Source organism: Cricetulus griseus, chromosome 5 (assembly GCF_003668045.3).
Source record: "Cricetulus griseus strain 17A/GY chromosome 5, alternate assembly CriGri-PICRH-1.0, whole genome shotgun sequence".
Lineage (NCBI taxonomy): Eukaryota > Metazoa > Chordata > Mammalia > Rodentia > Cricetidae > Cricetulus > Cricetulus griseus.
The window spans coordinates 68,735,467-68,749,134 of record NC_048598.1 but is presented as its reverse complement, the minus strand read 5'-3'; the positions used below and the strand labels follow the sequence as shown (position 1 = coordinate 68,749,134).

At 38.7% G+C, this 13,668-nt stretch overlaps 1 protein-coding gene across 9 annotated transcripts in view; it reads right to left on the bottom strand.

Moving 5' to 3' along the window:
- Positions 1 to 13,668, bottom strand: part of Ptpn4 (protein tyrosine phosphatase non-receptor type 4) — a 146,372-nt gene that overhangs the window by 98,080 nt on the left and 34,624 nt on the right. For all 9 annotated transcript variants that reach the window (XM_027417798.2, XM_027417803.2, XM_027417804.2 and 6 more), the window contains one exon: positions 4,789 to 4,896. In XM_027417798.2, coding sequence (XP_027273599.1) covers positions 4,789 to 4,896 — 108 coding nt within the window. The remainder of the gene's footprint in view (positions 1 to 4,788; positions 4,897 to 13,668) is intronic.

Genomic DNA, 13,668 nt, shown 5'->3' with positions numbered 1-13,668 from the left:
AATAGTTGATAATACTCATTAATCATTAATCTGTCTGTACTGTGGTTCTGGGGATTGAACCAATGGCTTTATACATACTAAGCAAGTGCATTACCACTGGACTATTTTCTCAAACCTTTCTATACTTTTAATTTTCAAATAGTGTCTCATCAAGGCTGGCCTTGAACTTTTCCACTATCCTTGTAAGATCCTTGAAGCTATGATCTAACTCAGTTTCTCAAGTACCTGAGTGCATCACCTTGAAATTTTATATCTGTGCCAGCAGGCTGACTAGGAATACTTAATTCAGTGACTCCAATGGATGTATACTAACCTTTCAGTTTCCTAAAGCATATCACGCAGTGTTTAGCAAATATTCTTTTTCATAGCAAAAGGTTACATTTTCTTATGGTTTTTCATTATGAATGAATAGACACTAAATTTTATTCTATATAAATGATGCTTCAATTATGTGTATTTAGTTTTAAATGGGGTTCACAGCTTAACTGATAATGAAATATTCAATACTTTCTTTAGATGGAAAAGACAAAGTTACCTCCCTATCACTGCTATTCAGCACCAGCCTAGTGATCCCTTGCTATGCAATAATGAACAACAACAGCAACAAATAACAAGAAAGAAACAAAAGAATAAAGACTAAGTGGACAGGGAAAAATAAAAGTGCCTATATGATGTAATGATTTACCAGTGCTCATTAGGAATAATAAAACAAATTACTTCAACCAGAGTTTATAAAGATACAAGATTGTGACATAATAATACAAAGGAATAAGGTAGTTTTGTGTTTATTTATTTATGTTTTCCAGGGCAGGGTTTTTCTCTGTAGCTCTAGCTGTCCTGGATCTAGCTCTCTAGGCTGGCTTTGAACTCACAGAGATCCACCTGCCTCTGCCTCCTGAGTGGTGAGAACAAAGGTGTGCACCATTACCACCCAGCTTGTAAGCATTTATTTTTCACTTAAAAACTTAATGATACTTCTTAATCATAGTAAGAAATAAATGAGATATTGTATGTAAAACAGTTGATTAACTACAATAGATGCGTCATAAATATCACTCCTTATTTCTTTCTCTTTAAGGAATGGAATCCCTTTCTTTTAATATATTAATTATCCTCAACACCTTAGGATAACATCACATTAACAATCAGGAGGGCAGGGGAGATGGCTCAGTGGATAGGAATGCTTACTGTGCAAGCATAAAGACCTGAGTTTGAACCCTAAGCACCCACATAAAAAGTTCGGCATTACAGTTTCTGACTGTAACCCCAGGAATTAGAGGATGGAGATAGGTAGACCTTGAAAGCTTGTTGGTAAGCCAGCCTAGCCTAAACAGTAAGCTTCCAGTTAAGTGAGAATTCCTATCTTAAAACAAGGCAGAGGGGTTGCTGGAGAGATGGCTCAGAGGTTAAGAGCACTGACTGCTCTTCTAGAGGTCCTGAGTTTATTTCCAACAACCTCATGGTGACTCACAACCATTAATAATGAAATCTGGTGCCCTCTTCTGGTGTGTAGGTATACATTGACACAGAACATTGTATACATAATAAATAAATAAATTGAAAAAGAAGGAGGAGGAGGAGGAGGGGGAGGAGGTGCAGGAGGAGGAAGAAAAGGAGAAGAAAGAGGAGAAGGAGGAAGAGGAGGAGGAGGAGAAGGAGGAGGAGAAGAAGAAGAAGAAGAAGAAGAAGAAGAAGAAGAAGAAGAAGAAGAAGAAGAAGAAGAAGAAGAAGAAGAAGAAGAAAAGTCAGAGAATGAAAGAGTAAGGCATTCCATGTAATGGCATCTTGTTTCACCAGTGGACTTTCGGTGGTGGCCACATCCTAGGGGTGTGGCTTCAGGTGTGCAAACATGACCCCTTATGAGGAGGGGTTGGCTTGCTCTCTTGGGCAGTAGTCAGGACTCTGGAGACTGATCTTAAGGAGCAGGAAGACTGCAGCAGTTATTTACTATTGTATAAGCTCTTCCCTAATAAATACATGTTAATCATTTATCTTGGGTCTTGTGGACTCATTTAAACCCCGCCTTCAACCCCACATCTCCTGTTCTGTACTGCATACCCATACATTCACATGCATGCAACACACACACACACACACACACACACACACACACACACACACACACACACACACACTCACACATACACACACACACACACACACACACACACACACACACACACACACACAACTAACAATGGGACAATATAATAATTTAACTCGTAAATCTCTTCCTTGGAAACATTCTGACATTAGATAGCTCTTTCTGAATATTTAAATATAAAGTTCAGTGGTAGAAATAACAGTTCTGTATGAAAAATGAGTGCAGGGAACTAAGGGAACCAGGTTTTATTAATGACATAAGTAGCTCAGGCTTTAATGACTTCTAAAAATGTGAGTGTGAAAATTTCCAAAGCTTCTTTTAAGATTTAAAATTCTGAAACTATTCTATTAAAACAGGCTTAAAATATGATTTGGAATTTATTTAACTTATGTATACCAGTTTGTGTACTATGTGAGTAAGAACTCAGAGAGGCCAGAAAAGGGCATCAGATCCCATATAACCAGAGTTACTGGGTGTTGTGGAGCTGTCATACGGGTGCTAGAAACCAAATCCAGGTCCTCTGCAAGAGGAGTAAGCTAGCTGAGCCATCTCTCCAGCCCCAAAAATAGAATAATAAAACATTGATTCAGAGAAACCCTGTCTTCAATCTACAAATTTTCTTTTTTTAAACTTAAATTCTTTAATTACTACTCATATTTACATATCCATCCCCCCATTCCCTCACCCTCCCATCCTCCCATGTTCCCCCAACTCCTCCCCAGGGACAGTGAGGCCCTCCACCAGGGAACTTCAAAGTCTGTCATATCGTTTGGGGGAGGGCCTAGGCCCTTCTTGCTGTATCTGGGCTGCAATAGTATATCCCTCTATGGGGAATGAGCTCCCAAAGTCCATTTGCACTCTAGGGTTAAAGACTGAATTTTCTAAATAGCACAAGTATTTAAAAATACACTCCTCTTGACCAGGTATGGTAGCACACACCTGTATCTCAACACTGGGAGGCTAAGGACTAAATATGAGGCCAGTGTGGGCTACATAACCAACACTTTATGTTTGAACACAGAGGGAAAAAAACCAGAATTCTGTTCCATTAACCAAAAAGATACCATGGTTTTGTTAAGTCTATCACAGTCTAACCACATAAAATTACAAAGAATTCAGCTAAGATATGTTACTACATCCTTCATCTAGGTTCATAATAGGTATATTTCTTTGGTGCAATTTATAATGCTTAATTGTCAAAGTAAGTATTTCTATGATTCACCACATCTTATCCTCTGTTTCGCTGACCTGCTGTATATAACCAGAAGAACCATGACTGGGAGTACTAAAAAGTAGGTAGAAACCTAATGGATTTTAAGACTGAGGATTTGTACAGCTCTGAAATGGAATATCTCATTTAAGAAGTATCTTTACTTGTATGACAATGCATTATTTGGGTATATGCCCAAGAGAGGAATTGCTGGATCTTGAGGTAGATTGACACCCATTTTTCTGAGCAACCGCCATACTGATTTCCAAAGTGGTCTTACAAGTTCGCACTCCCACCAGCAATAGAGGAGTGTTCCTTTTTCTCCACATCCTTTCCAACATAGATTGTCATTGGTGTTTTTGATTTTAGACATTCTGACAGGTGTGAGGTGGTATCTCAGAGTTGTTTTGGGTTGCATTTCTCTGATGGCCAAGGATTTTGAGCACTTTCTTAAGTGTCTTTCTGCCATTTCAAATTCCTCTGTTGAGAATTCTCTATTTAGTTCTGCACCCCACTTTTTAATTTCATTGTTTGGTGTTTTGGTGGGTAACTTCTTGAGTTCATTGTATATTTTGGAGAACAGCCCTCTGTCAGATGTGGGGTTGGTGAATCTTTTCCCATTCTGTGGGCTGTCATTATGCCCTACTGACTGTGTGGAGAGTAGGTCGGGGATGGGGAGAAGGGGTGCGGGGAGGGGAGGGAGAGGGAGAAGGGATTCACATTGGAAACAAGCTTGTTACTAATTTGAACTAATAAAAAAAAAAAAGAAAATCTTATTTAAAAATTAAAAAAAAATTACCATAGTCTGTGGCCCTTCTGGATGGAGACTGGACTAAAACATACTCCATGAAAATAAAAAAAAAAAGAAGTATCTTTATAAGATATTCTTACCTAGAAAATTTCCACTAACACATTAAGATTTTTATGCTAGAAAACCCATGAATATCACCAAACCACCCAATTTTATTTTAGTAGACTTATGTATGCCAAAAGCAGTGGTTTTCGACTTTTTAATGCTGCAACCTTTAATATAGTTACTCATGCTGTAGTGACACACAACCATAAGATTATTTTCATTGCTACTTCACAACAGTAACTTTGCTAATGTTAAGAATCATAATGTAAATATTTTTAGAGATAGAAGTTTGTCAAAGGGGTCATGACCCACAGGTTGAGAATTGCTGATCTAAGGATTTTCTCTCTTTAGATCACAAAGCCTTAGTCTAACTTTTTAATTGTCCAAGACACAATGAAACCAGTACTACACTTACAAGTTGACTTATAGCTAAAAGAAATATCTAAAAGAAACAGACTCAGATATCTTAAAACAACAAGAAAAGTAGAACAGACAAAAGCATTAGACAAAAGTCTAATTATTCAATTAAAAATGTTAAAAATCATTAAATCAGAAAGGGCTTTATATAGTGAACACAGAAAAACTACAAGGAAATGAAAGACAACTGCTTGAACTTACTGGGTTATCTGTGGAATCGTCAGCCAACTGTAAACCAAAATAGTCTCGCTCAGTCAAATCAACATGCTTGAAGACTATATCCAACAGAACTTGTCCCTGATGATGTTTCTGGAAGAAAAATATATAAAACCATATTTAATAGGCTGATTTTATGCTATTTCTTTTCTTAAGACTGGTCTTGAACTCAGATCCACCTGCCTCTGCCTCCCAAGTGCTAGTATTAAAGGCATGCGCCCCTACACCTGGTGTTTTATGTTTTTTAACTTTGTATAACTTTTTGTCCTTTTTTTACTTATACCAAAGACTTGGTTGAAATAAAGCTTCACATGTGAATACTTTAAGAAGAAAATAATAGATATGAAGATAAGAAACCTTTAATTGAAAATGCCTCTTGTAGGCTATTATCAAGGCATTTTTATTATTTTATATTGTTGCCACAATAATGTATGTATGTGCATATATGTATGTGTATATATTTATGTGTATATATGTACATATGTGTATATCTATCTATATAAATGTGTATATCTATCTATCTATCTATCTATCTATCTATCTATATATGTCCATGCGATAAGACTATGTTCATTGGGATTAGAGTGGAGATTAAGAGCACTTGCTGCTGTTCCAGAAGAGTCAGGTTCAATTCCCAGCACCCACATGGTGGCGTTGGAACCATCTGTAACTCCAGGTGTCCCTACACCCTCTTCTGACCTCTGAAAGCACGCCATTTGTGGTGCACAGACATGATCTAGGCAAAATACCCAAACACATATAATTTAATTTTTTAATTAAAAGAGTATATCATTGACAGTTTTTATCAATTTGGGAATTCTATAAACAGTAAATAGCATAAAATTCAAACTTCAGACTCATATAAGACAGTGTCATAGTTACAAATTCTCAGGATGACTTATCTAGATTCCATACAGACGCAGAAAAGCCTCTTTGTTCTCCTATTTCCCTTATTTTATCTAACATTTAGAATGTTGTCATCTAGAATGCAGGCTTTTCATAGAATGTTTTTATAAAGTATTTTGCTTTATTTGGACTCACAGATTGCACATTGTTGTTGCACATGTGGGATAAAACCAAAGTACTTGCTTTTTAACAAGCCCCAGTACAATATGCACTCAAGTTTTACTTATTTTTATTGTGTGTTGGAAGATTTTTTTAGCTGAACTGCACATACACAAGTATAACTCAAATATATTTTTAAGTTTCTTAGATATATCATATAATGATACAAATTGGGTGAAAGCAAATGATGAATAATGAAAAAGATAAACCATGAAAACATGAAACATAAGCGTGCCTTTATTAGTATCAGAGAAAGGGGACCTCAGAGCAATAGATTTTAAGGGACAAAGAGATAATATAAATGACAAAAGTGGCCAATCCACCAATAATAAAGTAATCTCTTAACTAAATGCCTGGTGTGTTTGTGTGCATTTAAGTGAAGATTAAGAAGGGAAGAAGTTACAGATGGTTGTAAGCCACCCAACATGGATGCTGGGAACTGGACCACTGGACCTGATTCTCTGCAAGAGCAATATGTTCTTAATCACTTGAACCATCTCCCCAGTCCCAAGACAGCAATCTTAAATGTATACTTATGAAAATCAGAAAAGAACAATGCTGGAGAACTCACATTTCCCAACTTTGAAAATTTCTATGAATCTACAGAAATCAAGATGATGTGATACTCTCATAACAACAGACATTCAAGTAGGAAAGAACAGAGAGTCCAGAAACCAACTATTGCATTTGTTGTTACAAAAGCTAAGAACATCCAATTAGGAATGAACTGTCCTTTCAAGAGATGATGCTAGGGTAAGTGGATATCCATGGGCAAAAGAATAAAATTGAATCCCTCCCTAACATCATGTAAAAAATAATTCAAATTCTACCATGTACCAGGTTTTTTTTTTTTTCCCTTTTCTTTTTCTTTTTTGGTCTGACAAGCTGGAATCCAAAGGTTAAATTTTTCTATTAAAAGAAACCACCAAGGGGCTGGAGAGATGGCTCAGAGGTTAAGAGCAAAGGCTGCTCTTCCAGAGGTCCTGAGTTCGATTCCCAGCAACCAGATGGTGGCTCACAACCATCCGTTATGAGATCTGGTGCCTTCTTCTGGAGTGCAGATATACATGGAAGCTGAATGTTATATACATAATAAAGAAAGAAACCACCAAAACCATGAAAAGATAACCCAGAGAATGAAGAATGGAAGATAAAATTTATAAATCACATACCTAACCTAGTAACTAGTGGCTTATATCCAGAATATAAAAAAGAATTCTTACTATTTAATAATAGAAAAGATGTTAGCAAGATATGCGAGTAGGCATTTTTCCAAACTTATACAAAGCAGCAATAGAGTCATGAAATAATAAAATACAATTTCCTGTTGCAGTACAGAAAAACAGTCAAAGAAAGCTACATGGCATTTTGAAATAAAATACAGACTGGAGCTGGCTCAATGCATCACCAAAGAAAGGCACTTGCCATCCAGTCTGATGGGCTAAGTTCAATCACTGGGGCCCACATGTTAAAATATTTAACCTCTGACCTCAAGGTATATGTGCTCCTACCTCAAAGGAATTAAATAAATGTAATTTAAAAAAAAGAAAAAGAAAAGAAAAGAAAAAGTAAGGCCATGAAAAGGGTGCACTTTGCAGGAGTCAGACATGTCAAATTCGGTACCACCTTTGAAACCCTCCAGGAGCACTTTAACTGCATGAGCACAAAAATGGCTCAAGCTGGAATATACTCTACAGAGAAGGATCTAAGCTTATGGAAGTGAAAGACAAACTCTTGTACATGTGCCTTATGGATCTGAGACACCTCATCCTGACAAAGCCTTAGGAGGATCTCTGCAGTCTTGAGGCTGGTGGAGATTTACAAGGCTTTAGAAAAACTTCATCCCTTGGACCAAAAAATGAAGTATTAAATTGACAAACTAGTCAAGACTGCAGAGATGGGTAGCCTCTCTACCCACTTAATTTTAAGCCCCATTCCAGCAATGTGCTAAGCAAGTTGAGCTCTGAGGATGAAGAGGAAGATGAATCAGAGGAGGGACAGTCTCAGGCTACAGGGAAGAAATCTGTAAAAGGCGTGTTTAAATATATCTCACCATACTTGGTTCCAGTACATAATGACAAAACAAAAGCTTAGTTGTGGCAAAAGCATCTAGAACAAGCCAAGAGATGGGTATTGAGCATCTCTGTCATTTGTGAGCTTAAGAAGTGCTCAGATATCCCAGAAGAAATCCGTGATGCCTGGCATCTTCATGTCACTTGTCAGAGTCAGGAAGATCAACATAGGGTTAACTATGAAGAAAGAACATGAAGATGTTTAAGTGCTAGCAAGCAAGAGAAAGGACAGTGAAAGCAACAAGCATTATGAGCTTACAACCTCATTCCCTCACACACTTGGCGACATCAATGCTTTGATGAGAGGAAACACTCATTTGATGAGGATCAGAATCCTATTAAAAAGCAGAAGTAGATACCTAACAAAGGTCAGAAGAAGAAAGGTTTCAGAGGCATCAGTGACTTGCTTATGCACTTTCTGTCATTCTAGGATGCTTCTAACTTTACTGTATGTATGTGTTTTTCTTGGGACACATTGGCCTTAGAAATGTGGAAAGATCTTTACCAAACAAATTTTACTTTGCTTATAAATTACAAGAAAAGGTAAAAGTGCTGCTAAAACCATTATACTTAAAGATGATAAATATATAATTTGCTGAAGTCATAACAATTTTTAACTGGTGTGTAACAAGGTGTTACAAAAATATATATAATGTAAACTACAGTGCAATGTCATTGATAAGAGAACAGGAGGCAGAAACTGGAGAGGCAATTAACTGTAAAAAGATTCCAATGTCCCACTGCCCATGCCAGGTGGCTCACAACTGCCATGTAACTCCAGTTCAAGGGGATCTGATATCCTCCTTCTGGCTTCCATCAGCACGCGCACATACACACACACACACACACACACACACACAGAGAGAGAGAGAGAGAGAGAGAGAGAGAGAGAGAGAGAGAGAGAGAGAGAGAGAGAGAGAGAGAGAGAGAGAGAGAGAGAGATATCCATACACATAAATCAATTTTTAAAAGAAAAATGATCAGTTTCTTTATGTTTAACATTCAGAACTGTCCTTGGGCGTTGATAGCCTTACCCTTTCCAGAGGAACAGATGCCAAGAAAGGATCCCAGCTTCTCCTCATCTCATTCCACTTCTGAAATATACCTTTCCTAGAAACCATACTGTGGACATGACTAAAACTTGAGATACCTCAACACCCAACATTGAGTCATTGGCCAGAAGTAGTAAGTAGCACATGCCTATAATCTCAGCATGGAAGGCTAAGGCAGGATTAGAGTTTGAAACCAACAGGGGATTATACCATGAGTTCTGAGCCAGCCTGGGCTACATAATGAGAACCTCTTTCAAAAAGGGGACTGGAGAGAGGGTTCAGTGGTTAAGAGCACTGACTGCTCTTCCAGAGGACCCAGGATTGATTCCCAGCACACACACACGACAGCTCATAGCCATCTATTAACTCTAGTTCCAAGGGATTGGATGCTCTCTTTTAGCCACAGCTGCCACTCTATGCACATGGTGCCCAGGCATGTATGGATGCACGATTGTATCCTAATTGCCTTTCTGTGACCATGATAAACACCCTAACCAAAGCAATTGAAGGGAGAAAGGGCTTATTTCAGCTTATAATTCCTGGCTATAGTCCATCACTGTGGAGAAGTCGAGAGCATTTTCTCTCTTCTCTCCATCCCCTTTTTGTTCAGTTCAGGGCTAGCTCATGAAATAGTGTTACTCGAATTCAAGATGAGTCTTCCCACTTCAATTAACCTAATTAAGAAAATCCACCACAAACATGCACTTGGATAAACCTCTAGATTATCTTCTCAGGTGAGTCTAGATTGTATTGAGTTGACAGTTAAAAGTAACCATCACAGATCACCACAAATTCAAGGCGAATCGGTATACAGTGAGTTCCACATGAGTCAGGGCTACACTGCAGAGCCTGTCTCAAAAGAAAATGATATAAAAGAATTATGCAATAATAAAAATAAATGACATTGGAGCTAGAAAGTGGCTTAGGTTAAGAACAGTTGTTGCTCTTACAGAGGATCTGGACTCAGGTTCCCAGCAGTCACATAGTGGCTAACAACCATCCGTAACTCTAGTTATAGGGAATCCAATGACCACTTCTAAACTCCACAGGCCATAGGCATACATTTGAAAACTATACATACATAGCAAAATACCCATATACATAAAATAAAATTTAAAAATCTAAAAACAATTTTAAGTGACATATAAGATACATGATAGCATGGTGGTAGCTTAGTGGCATAGTGCTTGCTTAGCATGAATGAGACCTAGGGTTTCATACCTAGCACTATAAAAAGAAAAAAATATATATATAATGAATCCAAGATGTAAGCTAATTTAGTGCTAAAATTAGGTAGTTATTCAACATAAAGTGTCTATCTACTTCCAGATTTCTTTTTGCTTGGGAATTTTTTTAAGTTGCAAAAAGAAGCAGCCAAAAGTATCAACTCTGATGTTTATCATAAACAAATCAAAAGCAAATATTTGCACATTGAGGAAAAAATGTCATAATACTATTACTAACTCCTTCATATATAGCAGCTGTTGCTTTCTTTTGTGGAAACTAAACAAATTAATATGTTAAAATTTTAGGGCGCTACGCATTGGTGGAGCATGCCTTTAATCCCAGCACTCGGGAGGCAGAAGCAGGCAGATCTATGTAAGTTCGAGGCCAGTCTGGTCTCCAGAGCGAGTGCCAGGATAGGCTCCAAAGCTACACAGAGAAAAAAATCTGTCTCGAAAAACCAAAAAAGAGGGGGTGGGGAGGAGGGGTGGGGGTGAGGGAAGGGAGAGGGAGAGGGAGAAGGGATTGACATGTGAAACAAGCTTGTTCCTAATTTGAACTAATAAAAAAAATTATAAAATGTTAAAAAAAAAAAATGTAGGGTGCTGGAAAGATGGTTCCGCAGTTAAGAGCACTGGCTGTTCTTCCAAATGATCTGCATTGGTTCCGAGCACCCACATGGCAGTTCATAACCATCAAATCCTAGAAGATACAATGGACATTGGATCTGCCCTTCTGGACTCCAAGGGCACCAGATATGTATGAAGTACACAGACAAATTTTAAATGTAGGCAAAAACATTCATATACATAAAATCAAATTTTAATTATATGTAAACTTCAAAGGAGTAATGAAAAACAAAGTCAGAAAACAGTACCAAGAACAGTATTTAAAAGGAAAGTATATTACTATATCAAATTGCCAATGAAGAGGAAAAAAGTTACCAGGTAAGAACTCTGCATGCATGTATATGTATGGTGTGTGTGTGTGTGTGTGTGTGTGTGTGTGTGTGTGTGTGAGAGAGAGAGAGAGAGAGAGAGAGAGAGAGAGAGAGAGAGAGAGAGAGAGGAGAAATGAGAGAATGTATGTAAGAACAAAGTTTCTAAAAAGCATTATATGTACATACAATGCTTATAAACATAAACAAATTCCAGCACTGATTCAACATTTGGAAGTGAGTCATATCAAGAGTAGCCCAACTGTCCCAACTGGGTACTTTTCATTTACAGAGGGATTAGCTAAAGAATAAGTGCTGGGTGGATTATGTTTACTAGAAAGAAAAGCTAACTTTAGACTACAGAGTCTTGGTCTAATGTGAAATAGCAATACGGAGTCAGGTCTAGATGTAAGGGTATTTATTTAAGAGGATCCTACTTACTAAGAACAGCCTAGCCAGCCGGCAGTGACCAAAGTAAGTAGAAGGGAAGCCACATGCATGTCCCTCATTCTTAAACCTTCCTCAAGTCACCCTGACCATGCCCAAGCAGACATGGCCAGGAACACCTGTCTCCAGCTCCAAGTGGGAGTGGCTAAGATATCCCCTACAATTCGCCTTTTATTCTAAAGAGGATTAAAACTTAAAGTGTAAAGTATCCATATTTAACAATTATAAGGGTGAAATACAACTAAATATAATAATCTGCTTATGTCACATCCTAACTATGTTTATTTCAACTAAACCCTAAAGTCATCTGAAAGAGATGTCCAAGCCTGGACACCTCCTTCCAATCCCAACCCTAAACAATAGGAAACTAGCCCTAACTAGGTATACATTATCCTTAGTGACAACAATGGGGAAAGGGGGGGTGTAGTATTCTCCAGGTTAGTTCCTGCAGAAATGGGCAGACCAAAGCCTCGTGGGGTCCTGTAGGAAGAAAATGTTAGTATAGTGAAAGTCTTGAGTGGATTGTATCCAGTCCGTGTTTGATGGGATTTGCTTGATTGAAGAGAGGTTTTTCTTTTTTGTTTTCTATGGATGATATATAAGAATTCTTTGCATTCAAGTAAATTCTTTGCATCGTTGTTTTTAGAATGTTCTTAACTTCATTTAAAAAACTGAAGCTATTGGGGTTGGCAGGAGGGAGGAGAATGGCCTTCACTGACAAGGATAGGCTTTCCTTTACACTTGGCCTCTGGACTGCTAGTGGTCAAGTCTGTCACAGCAATAGTCTCTCTATGCTGCTACCAACTTATCTTAGTTAGGGTTTCTATTGTTCCCACAAAACACCATAACCTAAAAGCAAGTTTATTGGCTTACACTTCAACATAGCTGTTGATCATTGAAGGAAGTCAAGACAGGACTCAAACAGGGCAGGAACTCAGAGGCAGGAACTAATGCAGAGGCCAAGGAAGGGAGCTGCTTAGTGGCTTGTTTCCCCTGGCTTGTTCGGCCTGATTTCTTATAGAATCCAGGACCACCAGCCCAGAGATGGCACCAACCACAATGGTTTGGGCCCTCCCCTATTAACCACTAATAGAGAAATGTCTTACAACTGGATCTCATGGAGGCATTTCATCAACTGAGGCTCCTCCCTCTCTGATGACTCTAGCTTGTGTCAAGTTGAGTCCAATCAGTACACCCTACCCTGTGATACAGTTGCCCCAGGTAGTATACAAATGGCATAAGTTCAGAGCCACTGCTGGTATCTCCCAGGAGTTCCACCCTACCTAGGCTATGACAGGCACTGCCATTATTCCTGGAGTCCCATCAAAGGAAGCTGCTGTAATTTCAGCCTACAGCTTCCACAGAAATCACAGGAGCTATCATTCCTTTAAATGATCTGGCCAAGCTATTGACAGTTCCTGCTATTCTACATACCCAATGATAGCTCCAGGAGACTTCACATCTGCTACTACAGCTTTGAATGTCCCATGATCATTCCAGAAAACTTTTCTTGGTCTGCTGCATAATCCAGTTGTCACCAGTGTGGGAAAGATTTGCCTGAGCCATGCAGCCACCACTTCAGATATTCCCACTCTGGTCAGAAGAAGGAGAATCTCTCCCACCCATGACAGTTAGCAACAGTGTATGTGCAGGCTGCAAGACAGTGCAGAAACTGCAGACAGCAGAAAGAAGAGTGCAAATATGTGGACCTGCCCACCCCTCACCCATATATGCAACCTACCTCTTATTCTCACTGGGTCATGTGGAGACCTCCATCCTAGCATTGCCAACTGTATTCAGCATAGGGCCTGATAAAGCCTGCTTAACATGTTTTCTGCAGCTAACAACAGGGCTTCTGGGTCCAGAAAAAGCCTAGCAGCTAGACGGCAGCTGAAGTGCTCCAGACAGCTGCACAGAGCAAAGAACCAGCTGCTAGAAAAGCTGCAAGATTTGCCAAGAGAAGCAGGGAAAGACGCCATCTGCTGAGAGCTGCTATTACTTAAGAGCTCAGAGATGTGAACCCTAAGAAATGAGAGCCACTGGCACTCAAAGCTCAGAGCTGTAACAA